The sequence below is a fragment of the Vigna radiata genome, unplaced genomic scaffold (genome assembly GCF_000741045.1).
Source record: "Vigna radiata var. radiata cultivar VC1973A unplaced genomic scaffold, Vradiata_ver6 scaffold_399, whole genome shotgun sequence".
In the NCBI taxonomy this organism is placed as follows: Eukaryota; Viridiplantae; Streptophyta; class Magnoliopsida; order Fabales; family Fabaceae; genus Vigna; species Vigna radiata.
In genome coordinates this window covers 100,706-112,902 of record NW_014542619.1, presented here as the reverse complement: position 1 = coordinate 112,902, position 12,197 = coordinate 100,706, and the positions used below count along the sequence as shown (strand labels likewise).

Below are 12,197 nucleotides of genomic sequence, written 5' to 3'. Positions count from 1 at the left end.
GTGAGAATCACCTAAAATCATCAATTGATGATGGAGAACGAATTTTAGCATTAAGTTGAAGTTAGATTGTGGAAGGAAACGAAATGGGTTGCATGAAATAAGAATCTCATGCTTGAAACCCTAGGGCAAAGGAGGAAAGAGGGCTTTCTTACCGGTTGGATGAAACGGAAAATCGATCGATAGAAACGTAGCTCTTGGAGTCTTGAATGCTTAGGTAGCTTCAATTTGAGAAACTAACGGTTAGAATCTGAGTTATGGTAGATGGAAGGTAGAGGAATGAAGGGAAGAAAAAGAAGAAGAGGTGTGTTTATCTGGACGGTGGAGGAATGGGCTAAAACTTAGAATGAAGTGTTTTTATAAAAATTTTTAGAATTCTACCCAATGTTTGGCTGCCACGTGTACACACCTTTGGCTTTAATTTTACAAGACCTTACAATGAAAATAATAATGACCATAAACATGGTAAAAAAAATGAGTACGATATAACAATAGTAAAGTTAATAAATATTGTCATAATAATTATTATAAAATAATAATAATAATTTGTTATATTTAAAGCATAACTAACCATATTAAAATAAAAATAAATTATTTACGCAATACCCAAGATAAAATATTAATTACATAAAAGAATTTAAACTAAAATAAAAGTAGAAAACAGTTGAAAGTCTAGTTATAAGCTTAGGGCTTGTAGACTAGTTTAGTAAAATTAAATTTTAAAATAAATGATAAAATACAGAATGTCGAAATAAATTTACTTATATGGTATTTAAAAAAAATAAGTTATATATTATTGATACAAATATATTATATATCAAAACATTTTTTATAAAATTTTAAAAAAATAGAATAACCTATTTTTAAATCGGTATCACCTTGTGATTGTGTTAATTGATACCGTGGTTAACCAATATATATATATATATATATATATATATATATATATATATATATATATATATATATATATATATATATATATATAAACTATCTTCTATCAATAAATTAAAGTATAATAAAAAAATTAAACAGTGTAATAATTAAAATAAATAAAATAATATATAATATCCAAAACTAATTATAAAATAAAATAAACTTATTACCTATCATTACTTCTATTGTATATAAGAAAATGGTAAAGATAAGAAATAAGAGAAATACAAAAAATACGAAATCTTAAAAGAGTAACAATTTAAAGATGATTAATTTCGATATCGAAACTACAAATAACTTGACCTTTTCTTGTAAATTTACCATAAAAATAAATAAATTATTTTACGCATCCATTCTATATAATTATCCTAAAATTATATTTGACCTTATATATTATATGGAAATAAGCGTATTTCCCATAATCCCCAAGCATTTACTTTGGAAGTTTAGAATTTTCCCACTTTGGGCAAGGGTACCATCACCCCCTGTGCCTAAAAGTTTTTCGCAAAAATCAAAAATAATAATAATAATAATAATAATAATAATAATAATAATAATAATAATAATAATAATAATAATAATTAAACAAATATTGGGATCACCTGAATTACAAATCATGTCAGGAAGGAACTGGGTCATAGTCAACGAAGTTGATGGAGAAACTTCCCAAACCCATTCTAAATGAAACGGGCTCTTCTCATGAATTTCATCATTTTAAATTCTCAATAGTCTTGGATATGAAGAACCAAAAAGATGCAGAACTTGCATGTGATAGGTACGGTACTTTAAATTCAATGATTAGATCTGGAAGACCAAAACATATCATAGATAACAAAGAATTACATTTATAACCACATCAAGAAGTCCAACAGAAAATAGATAATCAAGTAGATACACAAATCTTTCGTTTCTTGTTTCCAATATTGCATCCTATCCACTATTTTCAAATTCTACTGTTCGAGCCACCAAAAGTTAGAAACTGCCAATACTGATTAGACTAAACCACACGTGACCCTGCTGCCTATATTCATCAGCCATCCACATCAACATTCTCGTCGTTACCCTCGTACTGCACATGAAATCGGAGTACTTTTACAAATGTTTCTTAGAAGTGCTTTAAGGATGTAAAATTGGCACCCAAGAAGAACTAACCTGTGAATAATTGCTACGAGGTATCAAAGCTGGGGGAAGTATAAGTGGTGCAGCCTTCACCTTGTATGCCACTCCATTCTCATTTTCTGTATTTGCAGTTTCATTGATATCATTTCCGTTGTAAAGTTCAATATCAACGTCCTCGTCAGCCACATGAGCTGCCATGCTAGTTGATGGCACTTCAATCCTAGGTTGCTTCAACTGCATATTCTTAGCGAAAAATAGGAAATAGTCAACTTCAAAAATATTTTTCAAAATGCTTGATAAGCTGTTTGATGTATGAATGGAACAAAAAAAGGGACCACAGAGGACAAAACCATGAAGAATGCAACACACTAAAACAACCTGTACTTTTTTAAGTGTGAACGTAGAGACAGAACAAGAATGGAATTTGTTCCAGTTACAGCTTCAGGAATGATCTCAGAAATACTAGCCAGTGCATTCAATATTCGTTATGATCTTTATTCCCTCGATTGCTATTTAAGGAAGATATGACGACTCGAAAACAAGCCCGTGCTCAGGTGTCTCCCCTCTTTTGCCTCACTTTTTTGGCACGTCCCTGCTTGATAAGAACACTCTCTCTCCACGTGCTCCCTTAATAAGTCATAACTACCTACAGTTACATTATATCCACTAAATGCCAAAATAATTAAGTATAATGTCATAGTACTATGTCGGTTGACCCCATAACAGATAACTCGGACATATGCCTACCCATGATACTGGCATAACACCTATTCGAAGCAATTTATGGCGTTGAGGCTAAATAAAGATGAGCATTCCACACTTTCTTATTTCCATATCCAAGCTCAATATACCAGCTTATTATCCATGTTACCTAGATCGTTCTAATTCCTATGACTATGAGGACACGTGATTAATTGAATGCTTATGTTATATGAAAAAAGGCTGTTAGAAGAATTCCTTACTCCTCTCTTGTGCCTGCCTTCAGGATCTAGAGCTCTAATAACTTCAGTTCCATTTTCTGGGCCCCTGAGAGACTCATCATTCAATTGATCTGATGTATTCCACCGAGATCGCTTCTTGGTTCTACCTGTCTCAACCGAATGACCCTCTTTTGATCTATCTGCATGTCCATTACAAGAAAGTAGCATAAATAACAAAACGCTAATACAATAACCAACTCGTGAACAGATTAAAATAAAAAATAATGAAAATGATTGGCGGGATGCAGAGCAAAACACAACAATGAAATCACAAGTATTGACAGCAGATGTCCCTTGACTCCAAATGAATTATAAGAATGTCATTGGCAGCTTGCAGTTTTTATTTTTAACCTCCTAGTGTTTCGTTTAGCAAATATAATATTTCTGGAATTCAGGAAGAGTTAAACAAAACCAAATCACTACATTTTCCATAACTACTACTACTACTACTACCTTGTTTTAAATCTTCCAAAGCATCTCGTTCAATATGCAGCCTTTTTCTGTGGGATGATGCATCATTATGCTCCACATTATGTTTGGCAATTGGAAGAAGACCAGTATTTTCACCATTGCTGACAATATCAATGCTTAAATCTTCTTCATTCGCACCAATTTTAGAAATATCTGAGACAAGCTGATCTCCAAACCGTTGAAGTCGGACTTGAGATCTATGAATAAAATGGTGAAACAAACATGAATACAATGGTATGCAGCTAGACAAAGACACAAAGAAAATGAAACATTAAAAGACATTGATGCGTACTAGAAGTCTACAAAGCAAAGTAAATTGTAAAAAAGAAACTTGCCTCTTCAGTTCATCTTGTAACTGTGACATATGATTGTGAACTCTAACAAACTTCCTTATTCTTGAAGTAATTCTGAGGTTTCAGAGAGAACAGAGAAATGCCAGGAAAGGCAACATCATGTTATCAATAAATGCCAAATTAACGGAGAGGTGCAACAGTTAACAAAAACTATCAACATATGGATATTGAAACATTCCAGCACCTTTTGCACTCCTCATCCTCTTCGCATAATTGAGCTTCAAGCTCCTGAATTCTAGAATTAAGGCTATCCACTTCTTGAATACTCTCATCAAGGTAGACCTTCAAAAATAAGAATTTGTACATAACAGTTAACAAATAAAAAAGGCTTGGTTTAAATTCAACTGCAACGCCAACAGGATAATTAGCATTAGCTCAAGAAACTTTTTTTTTTTTTTCAAATTAAATTTAGGGAAGCTAACTGGAAGGTTGACTTCATCAGTATTCCCAGGACATCATATGAAACAACATTTCAATATCAGTACCACAATCAAACCTAAAAACAAAGATTTGTCAGACAAATCATATTTCATATATATTGTATAGTTCTGAAGATAGAAGCAGGACAACTGCTACAATACTTAGAAGACTTGTTTCAATAATCATTTCAAAACCTATTCACAGTCTGTACATAAATTTACACTACAGGAATCAAGAGAAAAACAAAAGTAAATGCTTAATAACATACTAAACAGAGTGATTGATAGAGGATATATCAAAAGCCACTCTTAAAATCATTAGTTAACAAATGATAGGACAAGAAATGACAAGCTGCAATGGCTTGTGATAGTAGAGTAAACAACTCAACATATTAATAACTTAAACCCAATCAATTCCTTAAAAAGAGAGGAAGCATCATTATGCAACCAAATCAAGGAATAAGTTTCAGTAGAACCCCAAACGTGAATGATTTGGAAGACCAAGAACACTTATTAAAAATCTAGGTGTTAAAACACTAGATAACCAAGAGAACCACGAGGATGATGTGACAAAATGCAACTATAAGAGATAAAACTAACCTCTAGCTGGAATTTTCGGTTCTGTAGAGCACTGATACCTGAATCTACTTTCTTCAGCTGCAAAAGTTACAAAAATATAAAAACACATGCAATTTTCCATAACAAACTAGGGAATCTTCCACATATTTTTTGCTACAGAAGGATTAAAGAGAGTTTTCAAACCTGCTCCTCAAGTGTATTCCTAGAACCAGAGGAAAGCATTTTTCTTTCTTTAGCTTGATCTTGAACTCTATCTGAGGCTTTCAAATTTCCAGAAGTATCACTTTGACCAGTAATACCCTGTTTTCTCCTATGTCTTCTGTCACTGCAACAGTAATTAATGATATTTATTTTAGACTAAAAACATGAATAAAGGCATATGCTCCAAGAAAAAATGAAATAACATATGCTCCAAGAAAGGCATATTCCACAGTCAAAATATGAAATTCTCTCAACAAGCTCTCAAATATCAAATGTCAAACTTGGGAAACCCTATAACTCTAATTCCAAAAACACCTTTGAACAATTAGGCTGTCATGCACACAGCATGTGACTACTACAAAAGTTTCCATTCCAACAAAAGAATGGAAATTTCATATTCATCAGATCTCAAATAAATACATAGTAAATTTCATGGCACAGAAAATACATATTGTTGATAGGAGGAGCATTAGACTCCACACATATTGGTTTTTGATGATGAATGGTTAATAATGAATAGAAAATGTTCAAATCATTCTCGCACAACATAATTGGTAAACAAATGTTTAAATCATTAACTATGTTTGTGTTAAATGCATCAATCATGAGAGGATGATTGAAATAGGCCTAAACATATCAAGAATCTATATTTTTGGTAGTATTAATCGATTACATAAGTAATCTAATTCATTAAAAGAAACCAGAACAAGGCAAAATTGTCTATTATAATCGATTACATAAATTGCATAATCGATTAAAACAGAAAGATAGGCATTATCTGTTATACAGATAATCTAATCTAGTAGAAAAGGCAAATGGAAGTGAAACAAAGCATAGTGTCATTTTAATGATTACATAAGTGGCATTATCGATTAAAACAGAAACAAAGGTCTAATCCATTATGCTTGTAACCTAATCTGTTAGGTTAGTTGAAAGAAGTAGTATTAAGCATAACTGTCAATATAATCGATTATGTAAGTGACATAATCAATTAAAACAAAAGCAAAAGCATAATCGATTATGATATTAATCTAATCGATTAAACTGCGATAGGATCTGATTTTCTATATAAATCATATTAGAGACCTAACTCTTTAACATTTTAATTGGCAAATACTGACATTCTCTCTGAGTTTTGAGTACAGGTTTTCTCAAGAAGAGTTCTTGGAGGTTTTGAAGCTATATTGGTGATCAAAGAATCAAGAAATCCAACAAGACTCATTCGAGCTCATTTGTTCTGATATTTTTGCACTATTGGAGTGTAATCAAATCAGGTTCTTATTCATTTGGTGTGATTTGATACCTGTGCTGGGTAGGCCATGTTAGAGATTGAGTGTATCATCTCGTGTTGATTGAGAGTGAGTGAATCCTCTCTTGTATTTGTTGTATTCAGATTTGAGTGTGGTGAGGATTGCAATTGGGGGTATCATTGTTTTCTTAAACTCAAATCTTGAATTGGTAGATTACCCTCCAACTAAGGTTGTTGAGAAAAGATTGGATGTAGGCTTGTGAAGAATTGAACCAGTATAAATCTTTGTGTGTTTTAGTCTTTCTTTCATCTTGATTGATTCAAACACCTTTGATTAGTGATTTCAAGATTCAAGATTCTTTAAAGATTTAAAAAGCTTTTGAAATCCAATTCACCCCCCTCTTGGCTTGAGATATAGGGGCTACTTTTCTAACACATATGCTATGCATGTTTCCTTGAACTGGGTAATCTCTTATCTATTATTCAAGAGGCATCAAGACACCCGCACCTTTCTCCATTCCCCTACCCTTTTCAAAGGTTGCCTTCTAATCAATGTTAATTCTTTCTCTATAAATGAAATTACAATTCTCACATTTCTATCCCTTAAATATAGCGTATTTTAATTTTAACATATATACATGGAAGAAGAACAGTAATAGACCATTAGTTCCCACAAAAAAATTAAAAGATGTATACGAAAGTATCCATAATGATTCATGGTTGATTTACCTTTTGTTCTCCAAAGACCTTGGAGGACTGTATTCTGCAATATTTAATACATGGAACATTAGGAATAGAACAGACACAAGATCATTGGGTAAAGAAGCATGTGCACATTTCTCTTTGGTGCATGTGTGTATCAACCAACATAAAAAGGTAATCTTGAGCATGAAGAAATAAAATAACATTTACAATACAAAATGCATACTCATATTTATGTCCAGTTAAACAGATGTTCAATTCATAGTGAAGTAATGAACAGTTTTCATAGCTTGTAGAAAATTGGAAATACAAAAAGAGAATGATTTTCAAAGCAAGTCTCACGGTTGAAGATCTATGAAAATATGGAAAATGGTAACATCAGACACTAGTAGAGTATATGTGATTGTGCTTTTGAGTTTGTGTTGTAAGAAATAGATTAGCCTCAACCAGCTGTGGTTAGTTATGCCAGCTGTAATTTCTGTTATCATAACTGCCAATTCTGTTAGTTGCTGTTACCCTAAATGCTTGTAATCTCTATATATAAATACCCAAACTCTATTGAGAGATTCAGAAAATCAATAACAGGAAAACTCTTTAGTCTTTAATTCTTAGTTTCTTTAAATTTTACCTACCATTTAAGGTTTGAAGAATGAAGACATCAGCCTAAGAACATAAGGCATAAAATTACCAGTGAGGAAATAAAAATAAATATTTAGTTGACAGAAAAGATGAACCTCTAAGGTACAACCAATTAAGAAATGACACTAAAATTAAGGAGCAAGAAGAACTATAAAGTTGTGTCTGACCACGGATGCTCTGGCGGCCTCTTGCATCTTGAGGTGGTGAGTACCTTCGAGGAGATAAATGCCTTCTTTCAAGTTTATCCCTTAAGTCATTGCCTAAATAGTCTCTCCTACCTGAAATAAAAAACAAACCTCCATTATTGCAAACTAACAAAAGAAACAGAAAACATTCCAGAAGATACAAACAGAACGCAATAAATATGAAAATGAAACCAAGCTTACCATTAACAGGAATAACAAGAGAAACATAATAATGTATAGTAATAGTGCCTCCCACGTAAGAGCATAAAGTGGATAGAAACTAGCACCCTCATATTATGACAGATATAGTAAACCCACGCATGTAGCATATACCTTGAAGTGTAATCAAGGTAGCAATGGATAAAGAACATTTCACATCCCCAACTTGATGAGAGAAGTAAGATATAAAATATAATCTCAAAGGTAGGGATATATCCAAGATGCTTAAGAAATAAAAATCCATCAACAAGATATCTGACGCGATTTCTCCAGACATCATCTCCACTAATAATTCCCTTTTGTCAGTGTCCATGTAGCCATAATATTTCAAGAAGTATCAGCCAAAAGGAATAGCATAAGCTCCATACACTCAGGCAGTAGAATTTTTAATGAAATGATTGGAAATTTGCTGAACTTGCTTCTGATCAAAACATGATATTAGTAGGCAATCCATGCAAGCCTAAGAAAGATCTGAGGTAACACTGTAGTTCCATAGATTCAAGGAATGAAGCATAAAAAACATTGCCAAGGAATTACAATTTCATGAACAACACCAGCATCGCCTTTAAGATAAACCAATCAGTAGAATGCCTTCTGAAGATCTCTCATCTAAATGAAATATCCAATACTGCTGGAAATGCAATAGTCTCAACAAGATAATGTGATCGTCCTACCATTGAATAAATTAATCTGACATTAATCCCATATGCCATTTGTTATTGCATATCTAATCTTCTGTATCTGCTTACATAGAATCAATGGACATATGGACCAGTCCTATTAGATAAGTGACTATTTTGAAGATTACGACATTCAGCTGAACAAATGGAATAACAGAGTGTCAATAAAACAAGCTGGGGGTGTAAAAGTATAGTTTTCAGGATATGTTGTGATAGTGGCACGGGCAACTCATCCCTATATAATTTACAAATTTATTTTCTCACATATTTCTCTTTCAGTATATTTTTTCACCGGTTTATTGTAATTAATCAAATTTTCCATGCAATTTCACCATGTTAGCACAATTATAGGACGAACTTCAGACTCCAATATAAACAGCTCCACCTCACATGGATAATAATTATATATAGGGGAATGCTAAACCGAGCACTAAGGACACAAATCATTAATAAACATTGAATTTTACAAAAACGCATAGTTAACTATGGCATTAAATGAATTTAACCTTAATAATCATTAATACAGTTTTACTTTATTTAGAGGACAAAAATATCCATAAGTGTTACACAGCTGTAATTGATAATTTATTTGATGCACACCAAATATTGTTTGTTTCTTTAATAGAGAGGATTTTGTTAAGTTAACAGGAGTGTTGCAAAAAGGTTCTCAAGAAGTCAAAGAAAAGAAAATCAATGAAGTCTCAAATTCATATATATTGGGTTGCTTACTTTTTTTATTTTCGTTTGTTGCTTTCTCTAATTTAAGCTTTTTTTACCTTTAATCATATTTTAATTTTTGGAACATTAAAATGAAAGACAAACAGTTAAAAAGAAAGAGAAAATTATTTTATTATTTGATTATGCTTTAACTTTTTTTTTGTGCATCAAATAAATTATCAATTACAGTTGTATAACACTTATGGATATTTGTCTTCTAAATAAAGTAAAACTGCATTAATGATTATTGAGGTCAGAATTCATTTAATATCATATTTAACTATGAACTTTTGTAAAATTCAATGTTTATTAGTTATTCTTAACCAGTGCCCGGACAATGGTTAGCAGGACCCTTATATATAAAACAAAGAAAGACATAATATTAGTGTGGACTACAAATAATCCAAGGACACATCTACAAGTTACCTATAACTGGAAGAAGAAACACGGTGAATTCGGCCAATTTGTGTCAAATTCTCATTCTACAACATTGTTTTGAAAACAGCAATTTAGAAAAGAAATTAGCTAATAGAGGCATGTGAAGAAAATATTCAAAACAGGTTCAAGGGTAAAGATATAAAATTGCATGAAATGAGATATAGACAATAAATTATAACAAAAAAGAAAGAAGACAGCTTTGATGGACATGAAATTATCTAGCAAATAAATATCAAATGCTATGTTCTGATTCACTGCCTTGCACTCAAGGGTGGGGCCATCAGAGGAAAATTCCAAGGAGGGAAAACAAGACTAGAAGTTGCTGACATTCAACAAATACAGCAGATAAACTTCAAATTCCAGTGAATAATTGAAGTGCAAACTAATCACTGAATTACAGTGGTGATGCATATTAAACTAATGAAACTATTCTTTAAATGATTTAATTTAGAGAGAAAAGGCAACATCCAAAGGATAAAAGAACATGTTACCTCATAATGCTACAAAAAGTGAAACAAAAAGGATTATTACTGCGACAAAGAGCAGCCAAAAAAGCCAGAGACAGGTAATTATCACTCCTATGCATCTCACTCCATCTTTCCAATGCTAATACAAATTATTCTACTGTAATCTCTACTCCAAAAAATAAACAAGAATAAAATCCTACAAGAAAACAAGGGTGGACTGATATCAAAAAGCATCTCCAACATTTTCCCCCATTTTTATCCACAGAATAAGAATTTCTAAGCCCCTTTGATGTATTGGGTGTGAATTTGCAGTTACAGATATTGTTATACAGAGCCTTACATTAGCAAGCAGAAATGGTGGTGGAAAGAGCCACACAAGTGGAAGGAGGTCTTGGGTGTGGATGGAATAAAATTGATAGATGACATATGAACACTTAGTATTACCACTTTGGCAGGATAGGTTAATTAAACAGTGGAAAAGAGATTATTTATAAATGGATTAACTACTATAAACTTCATTAACGTATCAAAAAAATGATGACCAACGATGAGGAAACTGATTATAATATGAAGGACATAATAATTACAAAAGCACCATGAACATGCTCTAAATTTCTGTATTGCATTGTCATCCATCCTGTCATTAAGACTTACTTATTTTTCAAGCTCCAAGCACATATACTGAGACCAAAAGCCTTTAGTTTTAAAAGGCTCCATGATATCAAACAATTAACTAAAATGCACTGATTTGTCCATCACTTATTTCTTTTCTATGCAGTTTCCTTGTCCATAAAGTTATACTCAAATAAAAGATCTCAACACCTTCAAACACAAATAAACTTCCTCCTTCAATCATAATTCTTCTTACCACACATAACCAGGCATGAACTTGTCTAAGGGTGTGTTTCGAAGTTAAATTGCAGAGCAAAAGGGAACAAAAACTTTCATTGTTTATAAATATTTTTAATTTCATAAGTCTTTTAACAGTGCAAGAAATAATATGATAGTTTAGGGCCCGAACTCCTAATATTTTGTTTATTTGTACAAAATATAATTCTCTAAATCCAATAATTAAAAAAAAAAACCTCCATTCATTTCTCTCCAAAATCACACTCCCCATCAGACTCTGACGAACTGTTACTCGAAACCCCATGCAGGAAATGTCGCGATATTCATCAAACATCCCTCAACTAACATCAACACACATAATCTACAGTCCAATTTACCTCAATTCACAATATACCACTAATCAACTAATTACAATAACATAATAATAAAACAATTGCACTATGTATGAGCAACGCAAACTAGAAAACTATACCACTAAACGAGCCACCAGGGAATCGTCGAAGCTCGGCACTCCCATGCGCAAAGGAGCAATTATGGCGATTGCAGCGACCTCTCTGATACAGAACACATAACTTCGTCTTGAACTGCTTTCGCTCAACCATCGTCAACTATGTTTTCAGCAATGATTCGATAAATAATATTCAATTGGATTCAACTGCGCGAAGAAGACGTAACCCTAATCCTTATTCCCCAACATTTCACCAACGGCTGGATGCTGAGAAAACGAGAACGGAATAATAAGGTAAAAAAAATGGAAAAGAAAATAGAAGATAATTAAAAATTAAAAAGCACTTGTTCTGGTTCGTTCCGTGCAATTTGGTGAGAGTTACCTTCAAAACGAAGATTGAGAGAAAAAAATCGCGAGAAGTTGCACTTTTACACTGAAAACAGTTCCTTAAGCTTCACCACAAATGGTTTTTCTGCATCGACGACTTGACTTTGTTACTTGCCTCCGCTAGCCTATTTTCTCAATTCAGATGTACGGCTCTTGTTAGGG

The 12,197-nt window shown here is 32.4% G+C and overlaps 1 protein-coding gene across 8 annotated transcripts; it reads right to left on the bottom strand.

Moving 5' to 3' along the window:
* Nucleotides 1–1,675: 1,675 nt before the first annotated feature.
* LOC106780483 (zinc finger CCCH domain-containing protein 40) lies at nucleotides 1,676–12,191 on the bottom strand. 8 transcript variants are annotated; one of them, XM_014668771.2, is made up of 12 exons: nucleotides 12,031–12,191; nucleotides 11,673–11,915; nucleotides 7,813–7,923; nucleotides 7,034–7,067; nucleotides 5,038–5,179; nucleotides 4,876–4,932; nucleotides 4,041–4,138; nucleotides 3,839–3,910; nucleotides 3,483–3,700; nucleotides 3,015–3,172; nucleotides 2,086–2,295; nucleotides 1,676–2,002 (listed from the first exon to the last, which is right to left on the bottom strand). In XM_014668771.2, exons 2-12 carry the CDS (start codon nucleotides 11,800–11,802, stop codon nucleotides 1,964–1,966), a joined length of 1,269 nt encoding a protein of 422 aa, XP_014524257.1. In that variant the 5' UTR covers nucleotides 11,803–11,915; nucleotides 12,031–12,191; the 3' UTR covers nucleotides 1,676–1,963. The 8 variants fall into 8 exon arrangements, 5 of the variants coding, with proteins under 5 accessions (XP_014524257.1, XP_022632707.1, XP_022632710.1 ...); XM_022776986.1 differs by lacking the exon at nucleotides 12,031–12,191 and adding an exon at nucleotides 8,164–8,790 and having other exon boundaries at nucleotides 11,673–11,782; XM_022776989.1 differs by lacking the exon at nucleotides 12,031–12,191 and adding an exon at nucleotides 8,164–8,790 and having other exon boundaries at nucleotides 2,086–2,286; nucleotides 11,673–11,782.
* Nucleotides 12,192–12,197: the final 6 nt, after the last annotated feature.